At 36.1% G+C, this 27,941-nt stretch overlaps 1 protein-coding gene across 6 annotated transcripts in view; it reads left to right on the top strand.

Moving 5' to 3' along the window:
- The window catches only part of LOC129004284 (Ca(2+)/calmodulin-responsive adenylate cyclase-like), a 63,011-nt gene extending 38,148 nt beyond the window's left edge, over nt 1-24,863 (top strand). For 3 of the 6 annotated variants that reach the window (XM_054432811.1, XM_054432810.1, XM_054432807.1), the window contains 10 exons: nt 4,356-4,475; nt 6,358-6,519; nt 8,076-8,193; nt 8,867-9,090; nt 9,587-9,761; nt 10,013-10,226; nt 11,770-13,116; nt 15,329-15,458; nt 17,148-17,331; nt 21,211-24,863. In XM_054432811.1, the coding sequence (XP_054288786.1) occupies nt 4,356-4,475; nt 6,358-6,519; nt 8,076-8,193; nt 8,867-9,090; nt 9,587-9,761; nt 10,013-10,226; nt 11,770-13,116; nt 15,329-15,458; nt 17,148-17,331; nt 21,211-21,506 (2,970 nt within the window). In that variant the 3' untranslated portion in view covers nt 21,507-24,863. Of the gene's footprint in view, nt 1-4,355; nt 4,476-6,357; nt 6,520-8,075; nt 8,194-8,866; nt 9,091-9,586; nt 9,762-10,012; nt 10,227-11,769; nt 13,117-15,328; nt 15,459-17,147; nt 17,332-18,571; nt 18,606-21,210 lie in introns of all 6 variants that reach the window. The other 3 variants (XM_054432813.1, XM_054432808.1, XM_054432812.1) reach the window with 3 other exon arrangements.
- Nucleotides 24,864-27,941: the final 3,078 nt, after the last annotated feature.

Genomic DNA, 27,941 nt, shown 5'->3' with positions numbered 1-27,941 from the left:
CACTGGTTTTCCTTTTTACAATAGTAGCACCTAAGTTGTTTTTTCTTTTGGCAATCCTTGAATATATGTCCTCTTTCAGAGCAGTTCCAGCATATCTGTGTATTGCTGAACTCCCTATCTGTTCTTCCGTTATTTACAACTGTTTGGGGAATCCAAGTTCTCTCTCTGCCCTCTTGATAATTTCTCCTATACATCAACGGGCGAAACTGTTTACCCCTCGATGGATCCACATAACTGAGATTCTCACTTTTCCTTCCATATTCATGTTGACCATCTACGTTTATTGAGGCTGTTTCTTGGTAAACTGCTGGTCCTCTTCTAGGGTTATATGCAGTTTCGCTGATTAATGCTTGAGCCGGGTTTGGAGGTGGTCGATAATCTCGCTTTTCTCTCAAATAGGTCTCATAATGTTCAGCGTGTTGGGTAAGTTCACCTAATGTTGAAAAATCCTCCCTCCTGATGGTCAACTTGTAATCTGGTCTCATGTTGTTGTACAGCAGATCAAGTTTTTCGATCGGGTGGAAGCCTCCTCTTCTTCTCATCAAGGTCATAAGGGCGATGACAAAGTCCCGAAACGTCTCACGGTCGCCTTGAGTTCGTCTCCTTAACTCGTCGTCAAGCTTCCTCTTGTATCCTGGGGGCCAAAACTGCAATTCAAAATCTTTCCTAAATTCCTCATAAGTGTTCCAATACTCCTTGTTATTTCTGTGCCACAAGAGAGCATTCCCATGAAAAATCTCAGGCATAGCTCTGATGACATCGCATCCTCTTACCCCGTATGCTTCCATTTTCTCTTCCAATTTCTCTATAAAAGACACGGGATCTTTTCCACCGTCAAAATGTATATTCCACTTTCTAACAGTATTGCAAACTCTCGCCGTATCTGACACATCGTCACTTCCGACGCCTGTTCCAGAGGCATCCATGATTTCTGTCCTATTACCAACTCTTTCTGATTGTGCTGTATTTTCGTGGAGTACAGCCATACATTTTGGTCTAGTATTTGTATCTTTTAGTGACGAGTGTACCCTACCCAGCCGAAAGTCTGACGTGTCTCTCGAGTGGTGAAGATCTGTGTTTTCGGCTGTTATCGTTGCATTTATTCCCTGTTTTCCACGTACTAGGTTATGCAATGCTTTCCTGATAGTATATAATCCTGCCCCTGATGGCAGTCCCAGGATTTCTGTTAAATTCAGTGTCTCTATTTCTTCCAAACTATTGCCTCGGTACTCCAACCGATAGTCAACTCCATCAGCTCCTTCCGCGTCCGTGTGAACGATCTGTTTATCATTCGTCTCATTACGGCCTCTTTGGTCTTGTTGTACGTAGTCGTCTGACTTGGTAGCGTTGTTCCTCCAGAAACTAACGAATCGTCTTCGTAATTCATCAGTCGTTCCCCTAGTATTCAATCCCTTTTTCGCCATTTCTGATTGTAATAATGATTTATTTAGCCGATAAATCCATCCCACAGTCGGGTCATCTTCTGTCGGGGAAATTATATGTCCTGTATTCGTAGGTACCTGTAGTGACAGAGCCTTTGACGCAGTGTTCTGTGGTTCCAAAGTACCTCCGCCCCCTGCTTCAGTGGTCAGATCTAGTAGATGACTGGTGTCGGTGTTTAAGCCCTTACTCGAATCATTTTCGGATTTTCCAGAAATGTCTGTAGTTTCTTGGTTCTCAGTTCCGCTCGTACCACTCTTATCGGAGCGTGGTAAAATACCAAATGTCCTTAAGCAAAGGGAAAATGGTCGGAAGAATCTTCCAAACAAAATGTTGTCTTCCAGAAAGTCCATGCTAAAAAATTTAATCTAATTTCAATGACAAGCGCACTTCAATGTCCTTTTGTTCGGGCGCCAAATTGTAAGGTGCTACGGCGCGCCGGGGTCACGGCCTTCCTATCTGAGGCCTCTCCCGTACTACGCTCCTCTACCGTATCGCCTTACAAATAAAATGCTCGGAATCGCTCGAGTCGAGCTGGGAACCTCCAAGGTCCTTCCGCTACTCAATTTTGAATCTAACGTCTTTATTGTCTATTAAAGCTCAGAGTGACACCTCACCACAGGGGGTCAACGGTGTCATCACACTCATCATCGCTTTAATGATCACTTTTAAAACAATTGCCAACGCTGGGTGTTCCCGCGTGTCTCTTGCCAGGCTAATTCGCCGGTCTTAATCAAATTAACCGATGCAGTATGCTAATATGTCACCCTAACTGCCAGGCTAACTCGCCGGTCTTTCTAAAGTAAAATTGATTAAATAAACTAAACTAATTCCCTACTGGCCAGGCTAACTCGCCGGTCTTTCTAACATACAACAAATCAAATGAATCAAATAATTCCCTACTTGCCAGGCTAACTCGCCGGTCTTTCTAAAGTCAAATTAATTAATAAACTAAAATAATTCCCTAATGGCCAGGCTAACACGCCGGTCTTTCTACCCTACAACAATTTAATAAAATAAAATAAAATCCTACTTTGCCAGGCTAACTCGCCGGTCTTTCTAAAGTAAAATGATTAATTAACTAAACTAATTCCCTATTGGCCAGGCTGACTCGCCGGTCTTTCTAACCTACAACAGTTTAAATGAAATAAAATAAAATCCTACTTGCCAGGCTAACTCGCCGGTCTTTCTAAGGTAAAAATAATAAAATAAACTAAACTAATTCCCTACTGGCCAGGCTAACACGCCGGTCTTTCTACCTTACAACAATTTAATAAAATAAAATAAAATCCTACTTGCCAGGCTAACTCGCCGGTCTTTCTAAGGTAATAAAATAAACTAAAATAATATTCCCTACTTGCCAGGCTAACTCGCCGGTCTTTCTAAGGTAATAAAATAAACTGAAATAATATTCCCTACTTGCCAGGCTAACTCGCCGGTCTTTCTAAGATAATAAAATAAACTAAAATAATATTCCCTACTGGCCAGGCTAACTCGCCGGTCTTTCTAAGGTAAAATAATTAATAAACCAAAATATCTGAAATATAACTGCAAGGGCTTTACTTCACAAATAGTCTAAATTACACCATAGACTAAGCAACGTTTTATCTATGATTACACTTACAGCACTACTCGACTTGAGAGTAAAGACGGCCAACACCAGAGATACCAACTGGGACTTCAGTTGAGCTTCTTCACTATCTGACTTTGATCGTCTCAATTACTGATTTTCACTGTCTTCAGACGGCCCGCGGCTCTGGTTTTGTCAGCCGCAGGAGTAGCGAGCTCCAGCGGTGATATCACGGACTACTTCCGTGTTCAGCGGCCTCCAGCGGCCGGCGACGTAAGCTACTCGCTGTTATCGGGGTTGACCCTTGTCCCCAAACCAGCCTGTTGTCCGCGCCGCTAACACCTTTTGCTTGCTAACGGTTGTAAATATCAACTTAGAGCTGGTCAAAATTTACAACCGTTACAAGATGAGTGGCGCGATCTTGTAGTATTGTTAGTGACTAAGGCCGACATGTTCCTTAGACACAGCTGTTAATTAATATCCCATACAGCCAATGGCAACTAAGGACCTACAGTTTATAGTGGAATCCGAACCACATTTTTTCATTGTAAGACGAATTGGTCTAATTATCAGGATAGTACTGAGGATAGTTGTAGTACACACTAGTCCGGACGTTAATCCACACCAGGGAGCATCGCATCCACAGTGCATGCTTATAAATATCCACAATTCGTGACCTTCTAGTAGCTGGATTACAGGAGGACGCCACCGTCCCAGTCAATATATATAATTTGGCATTTGAAAACTACAGGTTAAAGTTAAGGATTAAAATTGTACAAATCCCATTTCCGTATATTTACTCTCACCGCTTACACATGATAAAGGTTGTTGACAAACTTATGGGAGGAAGTATGTGTCAGAATGCTGATACCGTTTATTTGGGAATATGATACTGTTTTCATTGATAAATTATTACCGATAAATATTGGGATGCAATTGGGCATATTTCAACCGACATATCAATGGAGTTAGAGGCCAACGGTTTTTTATTAAGCTAGGACTATTTATTTCAGCCCAATAATCTTGGACAATTAGGCCAGGTTTCTTTTAAGATCTAAAGCTACTGACTTTTCACAGGATTGATCTGACAACCTTTTTGATAACCAGGCAAACAAGTAATCACAAAGCTATATTTTCATCTTGAATAAAATATATGTACCATTCAATTTCATTAAAAATTGTTTATGATCAAATTCCCAGGTCCTGAAAAATATTTCAAAACTAGGTTTATTTATGACAAAACGCTTTTTCCGCTACAAAAATTATTTACCGATATCTTAATTAGAATTGCCAGTTACAAAAGTTTTACTTTAGAGTTGTATGTTTAATGTTTGGCTTGTTGCAGGCGTCTGAGGAGAAGAGAGAGATGGATGCTTTACAGCATAGCAACAAGAGGATATTGTTTAACCTACTACCAGCACATGTGGCCACTCACTTTCTGGACAACCAGTTCAGAAGCAACATGGTAAGTCACCTACAAGATAACAAAACCCCCATCAGACTCTAACTCAAAGAGTTCAGAGTTTCGGGCTGTCTGAGTCATCAGTTGGGGGAAAATAAACCAATCTGTAGGTAGTAGCAGAAATAATTCATGCCCCAACTACTTGAGTAAAGAATGAAAAATTATTTAAATATTTGTTTGAATAAAAAAAAAACAATTGGCTTGTTAAGATTTGTTTAAGGATAGGCTAGCTTACCTGAAAAATAGAGTCCAGGGCCTTATAGATACAAAATTGTTGTACACTATTAAAAGTACAGATAGGAAAAACAGTAGGACCTACTGAGTTTTAAGTACGGTTACCTTTGGGATCCAAATCAAACCTATCTGTTTGTCAGCGGCAGATCTATTATGCCCCATTGCTTCTATTCTCCAGTCAAAATGAAAACATCTTTCAACCTTTTTTTCAAATTAACACTTTGTTTTCTAAACAGGAGAAAGATTCTTATACTTGAGGTTACATTTTTCAGTTTTGAAAAGGCTATTTAGCGGAATTTCTTATTGTGAGGTTTAAACCGTAATTTTCATTAATCATTTGAAATCTCTAAAGATTACCCAGTTAAATATTAGCAGCTGTACATTGTTTGGATGTACATTTTTCTCTTTTATGATTTTACACAAAAGATGACAACTAATTTTATTGATCATTGCTCTTTCATAAATATGTTGACCTTATCTTCATATTACTACAACGAGTTAGAGAAAATTATTTGTGGTAAAAGTATTTTGTGAGTCAAAGTAATAGTTTTAATTCATAGTTTACTTTTCATCACTTAATTTGGCTGGAACGTAAGGTAAGATATTGTGTTTTTAAGCCAATTGCTAGCTTAAATAGTTGGCTTAGATTCTGTACTAGTGTGGCTATTTGTTCAAAATATACCTTGCGACTTAACTATCAAACTAAAATCTCAGCAACTTTTTAATTTATACCATATTTGTGGTTAAAAATAATATAAGATTCTTGATAGAGATTATGTATTTCAAATAAATTTTCTTTCATAAAAATACATTATGATTAGAAAACTGAGTATTTTTTAACAAGAATATCTCTTGGTGAAAAAAAATGTTGTGAGGCTATTTTTCTATTTGTGGCTTGATTTAGTATGTGTTTGATGCTGATCATTGCTCTTGCTGTAGTGTGTGGCTAAGCCATTGAGATTTAGAGTATTTCCCTTTTGTGAAGTAGATATTGCTGTAGTTTACATGAAACCTAGAATAGAAGCAAAAAATACTACAGGCGCTGACAAAAATTCTTCAATTTTGATGAAATTGGGATCAAAACTGAAGAGCAACACCTATTCAACACGGTTAACCAAGCTATAATTTTAGTTGTTACATGACAACATTGTCAACAGTTTGTAGAAAATTCGAAGGAGAGATAAAGATATTTTATTGCAGAGGTTTCCAAAAATAATTGACATTTTCAAAAATATTGGCACTCCATTTAATTCAAGAACAACCAACATAAGTCATGCACTCCAAGTACAAAATTTTAAGTGCCGCCATGAACGTAGATTGTGTCAAACACGGCAGGCAACAACTAAAGCCCTGAAGCTGTACTTCAATGATGTGTCTTGCACAACTGTAAGTTGTGGCATAAAAAAAATAAAAGATGCAGTGCTTGGGCTTCTCAAGCTACTATCAACTACAAAACTTAATTTTCAAAATATTTTGACAATCTTTTTGTAAAAAAAGTCCCAAAATACTGCTAAAGGTAAAAATATAGCTCAAATAGCTATAAAAATAGTGTACTCAGTGTGAATAGTGGCTAGTGGCTAGTAGAGTAGTGTGCAGTGGCTGTGGCAGTAGCAGTAGTAACGCATACTCTGGATGTGGTGTTGGCCACCAGAACACTCTGTCACAGGAGCTGTACCACCAGTCGTACAACAGAGTGGGAGTCATGTTCGCCTCCATCACCAACTACCACGAGTTCTACATGGAGCTGGACGGCAACAACCAGGGCGTCGAGTGTCTGCGGCTGCTCAACGAGATCATCGCTGACTTTGACGAGGTATGAAGACTTTAGTTATTCATATTTGTAGCAGTTATCTTGATCCTCCTAACAAAACTCGTCAAACATCGTCAAGCTAAAAAGTTTTAAGTGTTGTCGTGTTTTTTTTTAGCTCATTTTAGCTCAACAATATCATCGCCGATTTTTACAATACAAGAGTCGTATCACTGGTTTTAATTTATTCATATAGCCCAATGATTGAGTGATATGACAAAAAAATTTTAAAACCTAGAATCGTCAAACAATCTTCGGCATTAGTTAAGTAGATGGTTGTTATCTTGCTACTTAGAAATTGTAGGGTTAGTCGTTTTTGTTGAGGTTTAACAAAATCTATATTTTAAATAGTTTTTATGAGAATTTTTATGTTTCAAACTCTATATTCTCTCTTAAATAACTTACTTACTTACTTACTTACTGCCGTGGCTCTTGGTACCCAAGGTGGTACTTTGCCTCGCCAACACACTGCCTCCAGATTTTTCTATCCATTGCCTCATCTTCCCTTCTTCCCAGTCTTCTTAGGTCTTTTCTAACCTGGTCTCGCCATCTCAACTTGGGCCTTCCTGGTGGTCTTCTGCCCTCCGGATTGTTCAAAAGGACGTTCTTGACTAAGGAGTCGTCCTCTTTCCTTAGTAGATGGCCAGCCCATCTCATTCTCCTACCTCTCACCTCGGCCACTATGTCTGGGTCCATATATAATTGCCTCAACTCTGCATTGTGTTTTATCCTCCACTCTCCATCTTCAAAGGTTGGACCATATATTTTTCTCAATATTTTGTTCTCAAATACTATCAAACGTTTTTCTGTTTTTTTACTTAACACCCAATTTTCTGAGTTGTATAACAGAACTGGTCTTATAATGGTTTTATATATACGGAGTTTTGTTTTGTGTGATAGTATTCGAGAGCTTAATAGTTTGTGGGATGCTGATAGACTTCTGTGTGCTGCATTTATTCTTTGTTGTATTTCCATATCTTCTTCATTATTATTCGTCAGCATTACTCCCAAATAAGTGAAGTTGTTTACTTTTTTAAAGTTGTACCCTTCTATTTCTATATTGTTGTCATTGTTTATTTGGGTTGCTCTCCCACACTCCATTATTTTTGTTTTCCCTTCATTTATTCTTAAACCAACTTTCTTTGTATGGTTTAGGAGTTTTGTGACCAGCATTTTCAACTCTTCTTTACTCTCCGCTATAATTACAACATCATCTGCAAATGCAAGGACGTTTATTTTGGTCCCTATTGTAATTCCAGCTTCTGTTTGTCTTACTTCTTGTAGTGCTTCCTCTAAAGCTAAATTAAATAGCAATGGGGACAAACCATCCCCCTGTCTTACGCCTGTGCTTACATCAAACTTTTCTCTCTTAAATAACACCTCTACAAATTCATTGGCAACATAATTGCATAATGTATTGTTTTGGCCTTTGCTAATTTTCTGTTTATTTCACTTTAGTTAAACCCTAGTCATTGGTGAAGTATACTGTTTTAGTTATTCTTTATGACACACATATACTGAATGAGCAATACAAATAAAATATTGATTTATATTTGTTTCAGTTGCTGGGAGAAGAAAGGTTTAGAGCCATAGACAAGATCAAGACAGTCGGGTCCACATACATGGCAGCTGTGGGACTGATGCCTGAGTATCGCATACTGGACGACCAAGTCTCCGCTGGTAATTGAAGTTATTAAATTATTAATTAACACACATTGTTGGATACAGTTTTGCAATAAAATAGTAACAGGTGTCTTTTCAACTTTAAATTATGTCACTTAGAGGCAACAGTTTTCTATTAAGTTCATAGGAGAAAAACATTTATAATAGGCCTAGCAGGTGAGTCATGACTTAAAAATACGCTAAAATTTTTCTTAAATGTTTTTATGCCCTCATACGTGTATGTGGTGTATTTTAAAAAACTTTCACAACCTCAGAGATGAAGATTATTATCGATAGCCTAATGTTCTACTTCAGAATGAACCTCTAGGCTTAGAACCATTGGTCATCACTAATACTAGGATGACCTGATAGGATTGCAGGTATTTTAATATTGATGTGTAGCACTATTAATCCAATTTATACAGTTAGATTGCTGAGTGATTTTAGTGCTCCGCTGCCAGTTAAAAGGTTGCAAGTTTTATTTTGGCCAGTCAGAAACATTTTGACGGTTTTCACCTTGTCCCAGCTGTTTTTTATCATTGGTTTTTCAATAAATGTTCCTAGCTAAATATAAACTAGTCTTAGTCAGCTACAAAGCTACACATAGCATCACACTCAATTCTACACTCATCCTTACTCAATCAGTATTTAATCTTTTTGATAGCTGCTAAGTCTCAAGTTGTTGTGGCAGGAATCCACCTGTCAGCACTGGTGGAGTTTGTGTTCGCCATGCGGGACAAACTGGTCTGCATCAACGACAACAGCTACAACAACTTCATGTTGAGAGTCGGCATCAACATCGGCCCCGTAGTGGCGGGGGTCATTGGGGCCCGCAAGCCTCAGTACGACATCTGGGGCAACACTGTCAACGTGGCTTCTAGGATGGACTCTACTGGACTGCCTAACCACACCCAGGTACACAACACACTCATGTCGTTGGGCTGAAAGAATGTATTTATTGTTGTCAGATCAAAACTCAAACAAATTTAATCCCTTAATAGCTACAGTAAAAACTTTATGTGAGTCGATTTGACGCTTCACTATGCAGACTAAATTGGCTTTTTCAGTGGTATCCGTTATAGTTGTTTGTGAGTACACCAGATTGTGGATGCATGTTTCTTGTCGCTCATTATTTATTTTTTGCAATTTCTTGGTTATTACAGTGGTTTTTAATGCTCAGTAACACATACATCATTCTTGATTTCATGGTTAGATTTATGTAAATATGTCATTGTTTTATTTTTTAATCTGTTTTCATCCAAACATTTAAATCGCCACCCAAGTGGCAGGGAACTAAAAATTTATCATAATAAAAATTACTTAAGAGTTGATCATTGCATTTGTAGGAGTAGTGCCAAGAATTTATGTGGTAGTTGAAAAATAACTCAGTATTCTGCTTATTCGTTTGCAGGTCACAGAAGAAGTTTATCAAGTGTTGCAGAATATGCCGTACGAGTTCCAGTGTCGAGGCAAAGTGAAGGTGAAAGGCAAGGGAGAGATGACCACGTACTTCCTGACAGACAGGAAACAGCCTGGAACTATCAGGGTAGAGGATCTGACCAGCCTACGAGGAGGTGCTTCTATAGGTGAGTATGTAGAGACAAGTAAAGTATCCAATGAGCTCTCATTGCGAGAGAGCTAGTCAGTAGTCAGATCAAATCTGAAACTAGCACTGTGTTCTTTAGTTCCCCCACCATTATTCTAGCCAGACGCCAACTCTACACTCATAGTTAACGTTGGAAGGGAAAGTTGCATTTTCTGTACTTTCAGGTACGGGAAAAGTATAATAATGCGAAGCTGCTTGTAGTGTATAGGTATTCACACAAGTATGTTACAGGTACAATGTACGGCGGAGTAGCCACACCTCTGGCGTTCCTACACCAACAGCTGCAACAGTCTGGGGAGAGACTCAAGTCTCGGCCCCGCCATACCCCCCACCACAACCCCCACCCTGAGACTGAGCCACTGCTGCCCACGCCTCGGCAGCCACGACCTCTGCCTCCGCAGCGGGGTATCACACAGGTCTTCCCACCCCTGTCACAAACCAACAGGTTCTCTTAATTATTGATATTTCTTTTTAATGTCAAATCATTAATGAATGAAATTAACTATACAGTAGAACCCCTCATATCCGACCTCCGAATAACCGACTCATCGGGATATCCAACCTAGTGCCCGGCCGTCTACTTGTTTCCTGTCTGGGGCAATAACGCCTAGCGCGATCGGTTAGTCAATGGGCCGATCGCGGATATAGCCGTAATCGTGGCAGTTTTGACCATGGCCCGATCCCGTCATGGTCGTATATGAGGGGTTCTGCTGTATCCTTATTCCAGCAGTATACATAATAGAAATGTACAAATCTGACTCAATTTAAAAAAACACATAAATGTGAAATTAATTTTAAAATGAATAAAACTAATGGTAAATTTTACTTCTATGCCTTGGTAAGTAAAATAAAATGGCTTAGAATAATGTATACTCAATTCATTTGTCAGAATAAGCAGACATGGACAACGAGCCTATTTGTTGACTGAGGTTGTGTCCAAAAATTTACTACTGTATTTGATATACTGTTTTTTTTTTTTTTAAATATGAAAGAGATAAGTTAATTAATGATGAAATATGGGTGAAATTTAATAAGATGAATAAATGGTAAACAAGTTTGACAGTACTTAAACACTACTTGACAGTAAAGTAATTTAAACTTTACATCCTAATTCTTAGTTTTACAACTGCAATGAATAATAAAACTAACTCCTAATAATAAATACATATTGATTAACTGTACAAATAATAATCTTAGATATCTGACTTTCATATAGTCAATAACATGACTCTCAAATCGTATTTGGTTTTGAGGAACAAGCAATGAATAACTAATCTACTTACAGTTTCAGTAATTATTTATAATGCAAAGAGCAATAAATTCAAGACTGTTTCAAAACACTCTTACCACACTGGCAACTTTACTTGGAATCAGACCAGTTTTGAGTTGGCAGAATAGAATGAAAACATTTCTACCATTATGTTGTCCACGAGGTAATCTTTGGGTCAGTCAATTAGGGCTGAGATCTTGGCTGCAAACTGTCTATTCAATGAAATCCTAGAATGACAATGTTCCAGGTTAAAATTAAATAATTTTCTTCAGTGCAAGGCAAAGGCAACACCAAACATGACAATGCTTGACGTATGTGTAATTATTAAGTTTGTAAATATCTCCGTTGAGCATACAATGCAATTATCGCTGTTTTAGATAAATAAATAGATATATCAGGTATTTACCAAATTAATTTATGGCATTCTGAATTACTCGGTATTCAATTTAAAGCTCAGGTGAACCTAAATGTGAATCTCGATTTTAAATCCCCTAAAAAACTGTTGATAAACAATAACCATCCAGAATGTTTCAAGTTGTTGACTATTTATTTTTAAACGACCAATAATAAAGTGTTAATAATAATAGTTAACTTTCTTTCAAAGATCTGATTTTATTTAATATTGATATGACGCTCACATTTCTGTAAGAAATTTTTAAAGACCTGCAAAAAATGTTAACTTTTTAACACGTTTTTTCATGTAGATCAAATTTTCCAGATATATTCCACCATGGCCAAGAGGCAACTCCAACACAAACGAAACCGCTTCTCGTAACCACAACAACAACATGAGTCAAAGAAGGCAACAGGAGAACTCTAGGCATCAAGAGAACTCGAGACTTCAGGAGAACTCAAGAAACCAAGAGACTTCCAAACATCAGGAGATGGCGAGACAACAGAACTCTGCAGCTCCATACATGAAACCTCTGCCCAAGCCTCCTCCTCGAGCATCACCAGCTCATCGGCCGAGGCAAGGTCCTCCCTGGCTACAGCGGCACTACAGTGATGAGAGTCTGCAGGGCTCCGGCCTCCACTGGTCTGGTAACACAAGAGTACACTCATCTGCTGATGAGATTAGTTCTCTCAACCACTCCCCCAGCATCAGCTCCTCTGATGAGAGTTATAGTAGGACTACTGACGCCTCACCTTCCCCCTCCCCACCACCCACGCACCAACCACACAACAATCTACAGCAATGGCTGTTCCCCTCAGACATCCAAGTAAACCCGTGTTCCTCACCTGAAAACTCTCCTCGCGCTTCCTTAGACTATATTCCACCCCAGTGTTATCTTTCCTCAAACAACAACCCTCCTGAAGTTACCAAAACGCCCTTACACGACACCACTCCTAGTTTACCGTCTTCACGAAGTTTCTCACCTGGGAAAAACGGCAACAACAACGGAAGTCGCGGTAGTGGACGGAGTTCGAAAACGAGAGACTCGCCGAGAAACATCCACCGGAGTAATTCTAGTTCGACAAGTTCTAGAAGGACTAATAATTCGGATAAAATTCCGTCTTCGGCTTTAATCGCTTTGGCCGCTTGTGGCGAAAGCACTCTAGACTCTCACGGGGTGCAGACTGTAGATTCGTATAGAGGAGAATCGTGCGGTAGTTTCGAATACCAACGGGCGAGTAAACACAGAGCCAAAAGAATGACGGGTAGCTTAGACAAACACCAAGAGAAACCATTGAAAGAAAAAGCGGAAAGTGGCGAAACAACGAGTTCTAGTGCGAAGTCTTCTATGAAAAAAGACGGTTCAAGTCAGACTGATTTGAAAATGCCGGTTGTGTCGGAGAAATCTGCCTCAACGCCAGGTTCGGACAATCCAGTGGTGGACTTTGAACGTCAGATTCGTAAACTACTGGACGAGCAGAGTATGTTGCGTCCGACGCCGCAGCAGGAGCCCGCAGCAAGGTTTGTACCGCAGCTAACCTCACAGTTTGTTGCTCCTAGTCTCGCCTCCATCACTGAGAGAGCTCTGTGGCAGGAGAAGAGTTTAGGACTTAATGAGGAAACACTTAAACCTCAATCACCTTTCAAACCTCAATCACCATTTGTTGTCAGGTAAGTACCTTTTTTTGTTTGTTATTTTTAGTTTGTTATTTTTCACTTTTTTATTAAAATTTTACATTTATTTCTAAACATAAACTCTATTAGGAACTTTCTTCCAATTCTGATGAATTCAATTATGAATGAGTACCGTTTCCGACCAACAAATTGATGATATTGTTCAAAGTTATGCAAGCATTCTTTTGTGTCGTTTTAATCTAATACTAATGTGGACACAAAATGCTAATTAACAGAGCTTATTCCACAATTCTAATTAATGTTAATTGACAAGTTTAACACCCAAATATGCAAAATATACTAGTCTAGTCTGACAAATATAATTTTATTAATTTCATATACTTTTTTTTTACTCAACCATTTTAAGATGAGCAATGTAAACCAAAATTCATTTTTATGTCGTGTTTTTTGTTTAAAAATTTTAATTTCAAGGATATTTTGTTTGTTTTGTTTCTTGTTTACTAACTTTATACTAACATTTTCTGCAAAATCCTCACTCTCTAGAACAGGGTTTTAGGTTGTATTAATTTTTTATTAATCATCTGCTCAATCCATTTCATAATGATTTTCTCTTAATTAATTACTATAATTCAATGTTGTTTTCTTTTGTTCACACATTTCTGTGGTTTTATTTTAAGTTATAATTAAAAGTTCAAGAGAGTGAGGATAAGTTGTGACTTTCTTTCTTCCTGTTGGGCCTGTCTACACTTGCCGTCTGTTGGTATGTACATCTTCTTCAGTAAACTGTAATTTTGTGTTGTTTGTGTACTTTCTTGTGTGCTTGAGAACTTCTGTCTTTGACCCAACATTTTCTTTGACCTAAAACTTAAAATCTGAAAGTTACATGAGGATACTGTAGAACCTTGATGAATGGAGTAAAGATTAACCAGATTATGTACTGTCTATCCATGGCCAAGAATTTACAATGATACTTATTTATAAATATTTTAACCAAAGAAAATTGTATGGTTATTGACAGATAATACAGATCCATTTTGTAAAATGCCTCAACATATTTTATTACTCTGGTCTAAAATTGATGACAAAACAATGATTCTTTAGAATTTTAGTTTAACTGAAGTTTTAGTTACTTGTATCCTCGCCTTTACCTGATTAAAACAGATTTAATCACAAAATGTGAGATATTGTTACTAGATTATAAGGTATGTTTGTTACCTTGTATTCTAGCACAGAGAAAATGTTGGTAGAAAATACAACAAACTTGGAGCCTTAGTTTTTTTTACATCTTTCACCTGACTATATTTCTGACAATTAAGGCTCGTTCACACGGTGCGAGTTTACAAGCTACTCGCCGGCGTGTAAGAAGCTGGCGAGTTGGCGAGTGTGCTTGTATTTGTTCACACGGAGCTTGTCCACTCGCCAACTCGCAGACGTGTAGTAAGACGTCGGCGAGTACGCTTGTAGTCGTTCACACGATGCTTTTTCCACTCGCTCAGTAGCTAGCTTGAACCGAATCCTCCAACATCTTTGAATAACACGGGCACAAGCACAAGCAACTGTGTTCACACTGGGCGACTTTACATGCCTACTCGCTCAAAAGCTAGCGAGTTGGCGTGTAAAGTAGCGGCAGCGTCAACTTTTTCCAGAGCTTTTTTACAAGCAGCTTTTGAGCGAGTACGTCGTTCACACTGAGCTATTTTTTTAGCTGTGTGTAAAAAAGCCGGCGTGGAGCTTGTAAACTCGCCCCTTGTGAACGGGGTTTTAAGATGTATAAGATTTACGACTATTGTCTTAAGCTGTTCTTGCTGTCTCACTGTTAACTTATGCATGCCTTCTAAAATGTGTTAAACTTATTTAGCTAGTAGTGTACTTTCACTAGCTATTGTTCATTTTTGATATATTGGTTTTGAAAAAAATAGTCTCCTTTATTACAGTAAGAATGTGAATATGATTGAGATGAATCATCATTACATTTTGTGTAGGACTAGTGAATCAATCATGCTTTTAGATTTTGAACTATCATCATATCAATAGTGTATCCATTAATCTACTAGGCAACTCTCAAAAATATCTGCTACAGGAAAAAACCCCAATTGCATTACAAGGAATATTTACTGTGATAAAAATATTAAAGTAATTATTTGTGTATGTTTTGAGTTGAAAGATTTAATTGAAATAAAATTGAATTGAGGTCAATAAAAAGTCAAAATTGGATGCATTGATTAATAATACTACTTTGGTAAAACAGGAGGGAGAAAGATAGGACTGAGAGTGAAGAGGAGAGGGAGGGAGAAGGCGATGAAGATGAAGAAGAGAGGAGAGAAAACGAGAGGTTTGAAGAGGAGGAGAAAAGGATAGCAGAGGAAGTGGAACGCCAGGTTAGTCAATAGTACCTGGTAGCTTATACTGTCTAAAAAAATATTTGTGTTGTTGGCAATCAAAATCCTTATTGGTTGATATTATATAGTATAGGTCGTGTATTTGAAACATTTATGTTGATTGAATAAAAGATGATCTCTTGATTATTGGTTCTGAATGTAAAACTCTATTTCCATGTACAAATGCTCCATTTTTCAGTGAGACATTGGTCTAGATTCACCACAGGGTTGTTATCTTATCTTACTAATATTATAAATGTGAAAGTTTGTGTGTTTGTTTGTTTAAAGTCCAATCACGCATAAACCACTGGACGGATTGGGCTGAAATTTGACATGATGATAGGTCACATTCCCAATTAACATATAGGCATATTCTTATCTCAAAAATCCTTTCGGGCTCCGCCCCAGTGGCTCTGCAGTTCCCCATGTTAACCTTATGTTTTTTTTTTTTTTTTTTATCACAATTTTATTTACAATCTGTTCATTTTTAGAACATTTAGCAAATACAATAACAAATTTTAATAAAATTTGTTAACCTTATGTGAATTCATATTTAAAGGGAATTAAAGAATTTAGTCAGCTGTTTCAACTAAAGAGGTTGATTCTATGATATGCAAAAGTATTAAAAAGTTATAAGATTTACCAACAGGGTGCAGCACTATAATGTTTTTGCATTTATGTAAACAGCTAATTTGAACTAAGCAGCAACAAAAAACTGTGATACGCAATGAGAACTGTCGAAGTAGGATTGTTTACAGTTATGTTTATGTTTTTAATGTCATGAATAATTTAAGATTTTTTGAGAATTTTTATTAATTTAGAACATTATGGCTATGGTAGATGTGTAATGCCATAGTATACCGTCAATTTAAAGAAGCAAATTTTATCAAACTTTGTCCTCCCCCCTTGCAAACGCAAAGCTTGAGTATAACTGCAATAAGCATTTTACACTCATATGCCAACCCCGTACGAAGGACAGGTACTCTGCTAGTACAAAATATGGTCAAAGTTTTGGATTGGCCACTCTTATTTGGGTGGTAGCCAAACATTTCAATTTTCACTGGAATGACTCATTATTGTTTGAGGGATGTGTTTCTAAGTGGCATCTCATCCTATCATTTGTCTTTGTGTTTGAATTCTCAAAAATATTATTTGATTTAAAATTTGGAACATCCGATATGATCACAGCAAAATCCTAAACGTCTCTGCTATCACAGCGATATAAACGTTCCCTTCCGACCATGCAAAATTGTGAACACCACAAGCAACATCCTCAATTTTTTACCGCCCATCTTTGCAGATTCTTTCTAAAAATAAAAGTTTGGCTCGGCTCAAACCGCTGGCCAACAGCCTGAATCGATCCTTCGGGCCAACTGTTTGCTCGACTGAACCCGAAAATATCGGGGACCCGTAGACCCCTACTGCAGAAGCCTGTATCTGCTTTCTAAATTGTAAAGGGACAAATACTGACTCCTGTGTAGGCTGTAAATGTAGCAATGTATATGACTGTTACAGGAGGCTGTAGTGAGGAGGATACTAGAGGAGTCTACAAGTCAGCTAGAGTCAGAGTGGAGTGATGACGAGGGTGCCGTGTCAGAGCCTCTTCTGGCTGACAGAGACAGTACAGGCTACACGACAGACGACCCTGCACTGGAGAACATCTCTATGATACATGTGTGACTGTTACAGGAGGCTGTAGTGAGGAGGATACTAGAGGAGTCTACAAGTCAGCTAGAGTCAGAGTGGAGTGATGATGAGGGTGCCGTGTCAGAGCCTCTACTGGCTGACAGAGACAGTACAGGCTACACCACAGACGACCCTGCACTGGAGAACATCTCTATGATACACGAGGCTGGTCTGACTGACGCTGAAGGTAATCATGTTCCATGACATTTCTGCATTACAAATAATTTAATTCTCTGCATTATTTATGGAAAGTGTTTAGTCGCGGTACATTAAAAACGACTTCGTTTACTCTGGGGTGTCGTTTTACGTTGTATTCATTTCACATCCAATGTTGCCTGGGCTGTACACACAAGTGTGACACAACCGGGAGACCTATTCACGTCTAGAATCAGTAGCCTGCAGGTCGCTCTGCTTTGCGACTGGTTATATCTGTTCAGGGGGTCAACTATAGATTTGTGTTGCTTTGAGGCAATGTTCTATATGTTGTAACGCTAGAGATGTAAACATCAGAAGACTATGAGACGCCCCCGCCATGGCATCTCCGTTTGTTGTTTTTCGTTGACATAGAAATTGTCTTGTGACAGCTGAGATGTTAAGTGAAGACGCTGCACATGATGCAAATGATTTTGATTCAAGTGTACTGAAATTAGCTGTAATTGCTGAATCAATTTTTAAGTCAGTTACTCGTTTGCGTGAGGCCTTTTTGTATTCTTTTCAAGAATAATCAGACACATAAGCAAACTAAAAATCAAACATTTATTCTGCTTGCAAAGAAGAAGGAGTAACAACTGCATCAACAGCTTGTTGAAAAACTACATCCACATTTTGGTCGCCAATCCTAGCGGCTGTAGTGTAGCGGCCGTAATTGTCAGGGGTACAATCTTGAGGTCATCCCAATTCACTGAAGCAAGCATCTTTGTCGCATCTGTGGGCACTGGGCCTTGGATTAAAAAATTCAACCTAACATCAAATGAGTTTATTTAACTGAGATAAAATAATATCAATACCCTTTATACAACTACAACTAAAGCAATAACTTCTACAATCTACTGATCCTTCTGACATTTCAGACACAAACTGATATTACAATGCTCTTTTGCATGAGAGTAAAGTAGCCTGAGATTCCAATTTTCCCTTGTCACATAAGCTACTATTTGCTGGTCTTTATGACAGAAAGGCTTGTCTGTGCTATTAATTTCAGCAACTAGTAGCTTACCCAGTCTAATTGATTCTTAGCAAATTAGTAAAAGTGTATGTAAACTAAAAATGTATTTTAATCTATAAATCTTTTGTTTTAATTTTAATTTTTTGTAACAATTAAAATCCCACAGGCAAGTGAATTTATATGACAAAATAAGATACCATATTTTAAACTTATAATTTAAGTGAAGGTAATTGATTGTTCATAAGCCTGTGTCTTTGCCTAGGTCAAGAGCATGTGGCTCCCTACAACGGGACTCCGTATGTTTAGCTACAATCGCTTTATTGTTTTATGGTTTTATCTGTGATAATGTAGGTGCAACTAATTACTGTACTTTTTCACAAGCTACTTGTAGATAATAATTGTAATTCAGGCTTGTAGATTCTGTATAAATAATGTTCATAATTTCAATTCAAAGTAAAGTTTTTTGGGGAGATTAAAATACTATTGATCATAAGTTCTGAGTTTGTTTCAAATCCAAATTTTTTTAAATCTTTTCATAAAGCCAAATGTATCTCTCTAACCCAAGTTAGCACTGCTTCTTCTGAACTTTAGACTAGGTGACCCACCTGGTAATGCTCGTAGTTATTGTAGTAATCGTTTACTATGAATTAATCATATATATATATATTACATACAAGGGTTGTACATGAAATCTCCACCGATCTCCTTTCGCAACTAACCAAACAAGTTTAGATCTGAGACCAAAGCTGTGTTTCTTACTTTATCCATTAATTTTCCTTGTTCATTCCCCTAGGACCATTAGTCTGGTCATAGTATTAAAAATCGTTGTGAAAGAAAATTATCATTCTGTGGATGGATTTATGTTGGAAGTCAATCCCTAAAGAATCCCTCTGGGAGACCTTAATCAAGGAAAACCCCTTGAAGTAAGATATAAAATTAAACTACAAACTATCCTCCCAGCCAAGGCAAATAATCTGAAGCACATTACTCCAGCAATTACTTGTTGAAAGCAGAAAGCTACTTCACTACCCATTACCCAAAGCTTTACACTGAACCAAATTAAAGTTATTTTTATAAAAGTTATCAAATACACTTGTAATTCACTATTTGTTGCACATACATCATCATAGGTTTTCTATTCGTAATGACATTTAGTGTGGGGAAATGATAACAATTGTTGCTATCTTGTTATCAGTTTTAGCATGTGTTGCTATTAGTCGATAACATAGACATTACTTATCTAGATGTTAGAGCAATGTAAAGCTGACATTTTAAAATTTGCATTGTTCATAATTTGTTTTAAAAACTAGCTGCTGTAAGATAATGCATTCAAAGTTTATTTGACATTCCGTTGAATTCTGAGTAGACTAATTTGCTGTGCTTTGGAAAATGTTGCTGTATGTTGGTTTGCAGTTACATCTTGAACGTAATAGTGAAATTAAAATTCTGTTTAATATCTTAGAGTTGAATTGCAATTGATTCAAAGACATTCCCAACAGTATACATGTCTTATGACTACTGTACATACAGACACATGTGATTATTCTCAAAAGATCCATATTATTCACCAATAAACTAAACTTATTATTTGTCGGAATAAAGAAAATTAAACATAAAATAATATAATTGATTGAGTATTTGGCAAAGAAACTTATTTGTAAGTCCTAGCTAAATGAGGTGAATTGATATTTAGCTAATAGCTATCAAACAATGTGTGTACAGTTATAACTAATCAATTTTCTTAAGTTAATTCTCTTTGGATTCAAAGTCCTGGAGAAACCCCGTCAAAATTATACAAATAATTATATAACTCTTTGCGTTTTTTAATCTCTCATTCAAATACCAGCGTGCAGTTCACAACGAGTTGATGAAGGTATTTACTCAGGGGAGGTATAGAAGAGGCTACGATGACAGCTGAGGGCTTCTTATTAGCTGAGGGAACGCCATTACCGTAACAAAACTTTCGATAGACATCGGGCCTCGGTGGTGTAATGGTTAGCGTGCCGGGCTGATATACTGTAGGTCCCGGGTTCGAATCCCGCTGGTTTTTTTCTGCAGGAAGTTAACTTTTTGTCCACGATTTTTTTTATTATCAGCAAGTTTGGTTGGTTTGGTTTGGTTATTACAGTTTAATTTTATAATTAAGTCATTATAAAATTTTAATTGAGCAATTTCTAGTTTTATTTAATAAATAGAATTATTTTTCCGACTACTAAACTCTTGTTATATTATTTCTTTATCAGCAAGTTTGGTTAGTTCGGTTAGGTTATGATAGTTTAATTTTATAATTAAAAAATAGTAAAATTGAATTTGAGGCATTTATAATTTTATTTTATGAGCAGAACTATTTTTGCGATTAGTAAACCTTCATTGCCAAAATGCTCTCTACTACAGCGCTGTTCACGGAGGAATTTTGAACTAAATGCCTCATTTGTACCTCCCCTAAGTCAGACCCGTTGATGAATCAGATCCTTACCAACAGTGTCTGAAGTCACTTAGTGCACTGTGTGTATTGTACGTACAGTATTCCTCCAGTGACGAGTGAGAAAGACTTGCATGGATGTCGAGTTTAAAGTTTAGTTTTGTAGAGACTCAAAGAAACAAAACCTCGCCTTCTTTTTCTTGGGGTTCAGTTTTAAATTACTTCTACATCTCTAAACCTCTATAAGTAGAATTTAATCAAGAATTATCTTTGATAGTCTAACTATGTCTACGCTACTCAAAATTCAAAGGAACTGCAAACAGTATAGCCTAACTCTGAACTTCAAATTAGTCCATCAAAGAGTTTATTTATTTTTATTTTTTTTTACTTGAGAAATGTCAAATGTGATATTTAAAGGTATTGTTTTTGTCGCAATTTAAATATTGTGTCTCAATCTTAATCTCTATGTATTGTCACAGGGGCACTGAGTGATGTCAACTCAGCGTTTGAAGGTGGTTGCCACGACGACGGAGACAACACCTCCCTCTCGTCTAGAGCATCGTCCCGAGTGTTTGACTCTGACGCAGTGATGAGTGTGGACTCCCTGAGTGCTCTGTTTGACCCGGAGTACGACACGTGTTACGGCGACGACTTGCGCTACTACGGCCGAGGCACGACGCCGGACATCACCAACCTCGCTAACATACGCAGCGTTAGTGAGAGCATCACGCGCAACTTTGGCCAGCCGCGCAGCGAGACTGACAGTGACATCTAGTGTGGTGCTAGGTAACAAACAGTTCAACTGAATAAATTAAGATTTTATTCTTCCAGTATGATAAGGGTAAAAATTTGTATACAATTTTACAAACCTCCATTTTTCTTACTCATTACAAAAGTTAATTTGTGCTTAATGTGTTCTTGAAATATTCAACATAGGCTAGTCAATTTCCTTTTGGTTTTTAAACAGATTTCCTAATTGAATTTGTTTGTAATATTTTTTTTATCTTCATTTTTAATGTTAAATGATCACTTTACCGAATGGTATTTCTGTATACTACAGATCCTTAAAAAGGATAAATTTTACCATTCACACTCTAAAATGTTAACATGTTTTTGAAACGTTATCTAATGGTATCTCATGGAGCCGCGCTCAATTTAATTTTGTAATGTAGCTTGTGGCTAATAAGCAGGTAGTTTAAGCAGAGACAATGCAACTGAAAATTTAATATTTCTATAGAAATTAAAATTTGTTTGCCAACAGGTACAAAACAGGTTGAGAATAGTGGTCTTTGGTTGGTGTTATTTGTTGAAGGACTGTTCTTTGAATACTTTAACAGACGATGTTCATCCATTTTATTTTTACACTAAATTATCATAATAACTTGATTACCGATTTTTCCAACTAAATAACAATCCTTGTACAGGCGAATGAAGTGATAAATGAAACCCTTGTTTTCAATAGTAGTTGATTGTTGATTTGATTAACATACTTGTATGATTTTTAGTTGTTTGAATTTTAGTATATTTCTTTTGATACTTTGAACTATGGATACTTCTTTCTAAATTTAGTTGTTTACAATTAAGTTCAATCCATCCTATTACACCATCCAAGGTCCACAAACTTTTTAAGGGTGCAGTATTTTTCATATTTTATTTATTTATTTTTTATTTACTATTAGTTTTGACTGGCTTAGAATCATTAGTCTTTATTTAACGTCTAATATTATATTTTACCACCGGTGAAACTCTCTGTGCTACTTTGGTACTATTAGGAGTATTAACTTTATTTATAAATGTAATTTTTATTTCCTAAAGTTTTTTCTTCCCACTTTAAGTTGTATTTTTATTTTTACAAAAAGTGTGCAGTAACAAATAGTTAAGTCCAAAATGTTTGTTTAAATTTTTAAACATGTCTATTAATTATCTTTTAAGAGAGTCAACTTTATATTTGCATTAAAATTAATCCCAAACTACTGATTTGTATAGCTTTAGGCTAAGTAAGTGTGAAAGTTTTTTTTTTGTAATAGCCACATTTGCCTCAAAATACCTTTTTTTTATTGAAGTTCTCGAACCTTTAAAAGTTCATAACTTCAAACACTGAATTCAAATATTTTTTTTATTGAATTGAAGTAGGTACTATACGAAAAACAATTTGTCCCAGGTGACCACATAATATTATTATATTTATTAGTAACAATACCCTTGAGCATAATTTTTTTTGTATAACGATACTTAATACTGTTGTATACTATTATTTTCGTACTTATGACTTTGTTGTGATACTTTTTTTATTTTGAACCTCTTTTTGTCCCTGTAAACCTAGTGTTTTGAGTATATATACAGATAATTTATACATTGTGTGTTATTCGTTCAATAATGTACTGATGTTAAAATCGAACGATATAAACCGATATTGTTAAATAATGTAACATAGTTCTTTCTCTTTATTATACATTGTTATATATGAATTTAAATATTATCGCTATAAAAAGTGTTAACCTTCAGCTTAAAATATTGTTAATTTTTATAAATTTATAAACAATCTTGATTTGTATATAATACATGTGGAGTTTTAGCTGATAGGTTCTACTTTGATTTTTTTTCTTTGATACATCCATTGTTGTCTTAAAGTCAGTATTTTTTTTGCATCACATTTACTCATAGTTTTTTTTTACTGCTTACATAATTTATTGTCCTCGTAGATTATAATTGTGTTGTGATTTATTTATAGTAGATGTTTATTTATTGGCGTTGTTTGTGATTTATGTTTTCTATATGAACTATTTCGAATTTTGATATTATATTTATAGATTTAGAAAAAGAGTTATTAAAACTTAAATGAAACGTCACTATAACATCCTTAGAATTGTTCTTTGTGCTTTAGATTTAAGATGAAATATAATTTAATGCTTTCGTGATGACTGCCTTTAGCCTTATTTTCGGCCTACAAAGTGTTTACGGAATTTTGTACTTCAACATCTACCAAAACATCCTAACAGTTGGTTTTGATTTATTCCTAGTCATAATATGGTGTCATATTATTGGATTTAGGTGCTTTTTGTCGACAACCCATTTTTGTTTGGTAAATTTCATAATAATAACAGCTGTAATAGTTCATAAAATTACAACGTTAACAAAATCATTACTTTTATATTTTGGAATCTGTGCAACACCAATGTCTAATTAATAATGTTGCTGTATTCAATTGCCATACTGTTATTATTTTATACACAGAATGTCTAGCCATGTAGTTTACCTGAATATAAACTGTGTAGGTTTATGTTTAAAATATACTAGCTACAGTATAACGCTTAGTAGGCCTATATAACTTAACTAAAACTTAGTTGTTTGGTTGGATTACATATAGTTGAAAAATATCATATTGTTAACACTTTTACTAAAACCCTGATATTCCATGACATTGTGAATTTATGCAACTTGTGCTGGCGATACTAAAAAATAAAAAATTAACCATTTATTTGTCTTTGGGTTGTACTTGCCTATGAGATTTAAGTCAATGTTTAATCAAAGTTGAAACAGACTTAAAAACAATTATTTATAATTTTTATAAATAGATTGCACTTCTTTTTCAAAATTCTTTAATCTTTTACTCTAATAATTTAAAAAGTGCTATGTTTTTACATCCCCAAAATCTTTTGAGCTGTATAAAAAATTTTAATGTTTTGAAAACATGAAATGTTTTCATTATTTAATGGGACTTGCAGGCCAACATTATCATGGTCCATCGGGTTACAGTAAAAGTGTCAACTCGGGGCTCAAACTGTTGAGTTGTTATTTCTACTTAAAATATTGGTTATTGAATTTGAAGATTGGCAAAATCTCTTTGTATGTCGTAGTTTACTTTTTGAAACGTGAGCAATGATGTGAAAGCTCAACCGTTGTATAGACCCTCGCCCTTTTTGTACAGATTTCTCAAAAGCACTCTAGTATTTAACCTAAGTTGCCTAACTAGTGTAACACCGAAAGGTAACTTACAGATTTGTATAAAGGATGTGATGTATTTGATACGTTTGGTAGCGTAAAGCCTTTTGTTGTTCTGTAAATATCCGTAGCCATGCAAACAAGTGTATGTCATGTACAAAATACTTGCAATAAAGTGATATTGACCTTATGTTAACTTTTTTTGTACAAAAAATCCATTTAGCTATAAAAATAAGTAAAAAATTATCAAAATTCCTTTTTTTAAGGTGCATCTCAGAATGAATACCATCTTGTCAAAAAGGTTCAAATATCTGATACTAGGCAATCCAATGTTGTTGCAAACACACATAGTTAACATTGTCTCACTCTAATTACTTTGTCTCACTCCATATTTGCAACGTGAAGGCACGAAAGTGACCAATTCGCTCATCAGTGAGCCAATGTTAACATTGTCTCACCCTAATTACTTTGTCTCACTCCTGATTTGCAACATGAAGGCACGTTTCTTTACCAATTTGTTTTATGTTAACTGTAGGAAAAATATAATGTGCAACTCGAGTGCAAAGTGCAATCGCCTCACTAGAGAAACCATTCCTCACTCGCCTACAGCTCGTGAGAAAGGATTTCTCTCGAGTGATTCAATTGCTCACTTTGCTCACTAGTTGCACAAATAACTATTAACTAGTCAGGAAATGACGTTCAAAAGGTTTGACAGTCAATTTAAAACATGCTCCGTTTGCTGTGACAGATGGATAAACTTGTAAAATGAAGTTCTAAAAACTAGTTGGCTGCAGCTCAGTGCACGGGTGTTAAGCGTTGTTGACGGACAATCATACTATCCGAGCCAACATTGTTCTCCTTACATTGCCAACAATTCACATTGCAATCAGTGTCTGGTAGAGTGCCTTAGGTACTCTCAATTACGCTGAGTATGATTACTATCATCATTATCAAATCCGGTTGTGCTCAATATTCTGGATTATCTAACCTACAATTAAGCTGGACAAGTATAATAAACTTTTGACGTGAGGGTTACTTTTGTAAAAATATTTGTTGCAACTCTCATATTGGTAACGGTGGCAGGCTCCTTAAAGTATTCCTTGTTCAAGAATAGGTTGTTTTCATCCAGCCATGTAAAAATGTCTCTTGTTTGAATTTGTTTAACTGAAATTACCTTAACTGCTTGGAAAAATAGGAACTTACTCTGAAAAAAACACTAGGAAGGTTACTACTCTCCTTAGTCATACTAAGTAGGTGTGTACCAAAATGTGGGCACTATTTCGCACTATTTTTTGGGGCAATACTTTGTGTGTGGAGAAATATTCCTCTCAGTTTGCATTGTGCAATCCGTTGTACGCTAGTGGGCTCTGTCGTTTGTCTGCTACACCCTTATATGTTTTACATTTTTATATGTGTGTAATTTTTCTTGTTCTATATCGTAGGAGTTAATTTGATAAATTTTGACATATATCGGTGGATACGTCCTCCGTGTATATCGTTAGAAACGTCCTCCGTGTTTATCGGTGGAAAAGTCCTCCGTGTTTGTGTTTATCGGTGGAAACGTCTTTGGTGTTTATCGGTGACCGGTGTATTATATTAATAATATCACTTCCTGCTGAGTTAATGTATTTATGTTTTTTGTTACTGAATAAGTATTCTGTATTGATATTTTATTAGCAGTTAAAGTTTTAATCTCTTGGACTTACTAAGTGAGTAATGTGATACAGTTCTTTATTATAATACATCAAATCATAATCTAACAATGAAATAAGTTAATCCCTCTATTATAGAAACATTAACATATGAGAGGAGAAATACATTTTATTTGCATAAAGAGTTGAGAAAGCCAGAAATGTCAAGTGTAGAATGTAGAGGGAAGGAATGTTGCAGTTTTAAATATAGTGAAGCAGCTACTAGCTAAATCTAGTCAGAGATGAATACCCAAACAACTGTCGGCTCTGCCAACAAGAGTGTTGTTTTTGCATGCAACTAGCTTTACTCTCAAACTAAACCTTTACATGTGAGTAGGAATACCTTTACATATAGTTTACATTTAGATTGGATACATAACAGGCTGGGCTTATAAAGATAAGCATTATCAAATAGAGAAACTTGATAAGGTAAACTTGATTATGGCCCTGTTTGTGACTTATGTTTCTAAAATGAAATTAAATGTAATAATCATCAAGTAAATTTTCCTATTGTGAAGTAGCATGGTACAATGTCTGAGACCACTGTATTTATTAAGGACAACAAAAACCAAAACACAGTTTGTTTAAACAGTTGTACATATACGTGTCCATATAGGAGTCATAATGTTCAAATTCGGATGAAAATAGGATCAAGTAAACCAAGATATATTTGATTTAGTTTGTAAATCATCTGATGGTGGGGTGGGGGTTGATTTTTTGTTTCCGAAAATCTGTTTTGTCGACTTTGACGACTTATTACCCAAATATTTTTTATTTATTGATTCTTAAAGAATTATGACTAGGTTGAAACCTCTATAAATAGTCCTGCATGCTCCTTTTGTGGTCTGGTGTGTGTTATAAGAATTTGATACGTTGTATGGTGTTTTTCTCTATAACGTAGTAATGTATTCATAGTTATGAAAAATATTAGTATTAGGTCTTGATTTTCATCAAGTGAAATAGTTATAGATTGGCGTAGAGTGGTTGGCTTCTGTGATACCTAGCTGCAACTTGAAGAAAGTAAAACAACAATTAGTTCATCAAGAAATAAACAAGGATTTAGTTATATTTACTCATCAGCTTAGCTACCTTGGTTTTAAGCCAGGCTAGAAACATCAGCATGACTATTTTAAAATGTCTCCAATGTTCCATCCTTGAGTACAAGAAGTTCTGAATCAGTTAGATAATATTCAAAATGATAACCTCAATCTCCTTTTAGCTTGTTGGTGTGAAGTGATGTAAATAACAGATGTAGACAATGAGAAGACCTTAGTCCGAGGTTGACACAAATAGTTGTTGTTTAGTCTACCCACTCTTGAATCTTTCCCTCATGTTTGTGTGAAAACTATTGCTCACCATCACAGCAAGCGCTGACACATTCCAAATATTTCATCCTATATTTCACACCCTCGGCTTATGAAATGAGATTTTGCAGACTCAAGATCATGTTCAAGTTTAAGAAGTTGAAATGATCAATAACATGCAAAAAATGACATTACACCCAATGTTGACTATTTTCAGACCGAGGTGTATGAACAATATTTTCAACAACACTTTAAATAAATTCTAAGTTTCAA

The sequence above is a fragment of the Macrosteles quadrilineatus genome, unplaced genomic scaffold (assembly GCF_028750875.1).
Source record: "Macrosteles quadrilineatus isolate MER2022 unplaced genomic scaffold, UCM_ALF_1.0 Scaffold_9__3_contigs__length_116548681, whole genome shotgun sequence".
NCBI lineage: Eukaryota > Metazoa > Arthropoda > Insecta > Hemiptera > Cicadellidae > Macrosteles > Macrosteles quadrilineatus.
This window is presented reverse-complemented; position numbering and strand designations above follow the sequence as displayed.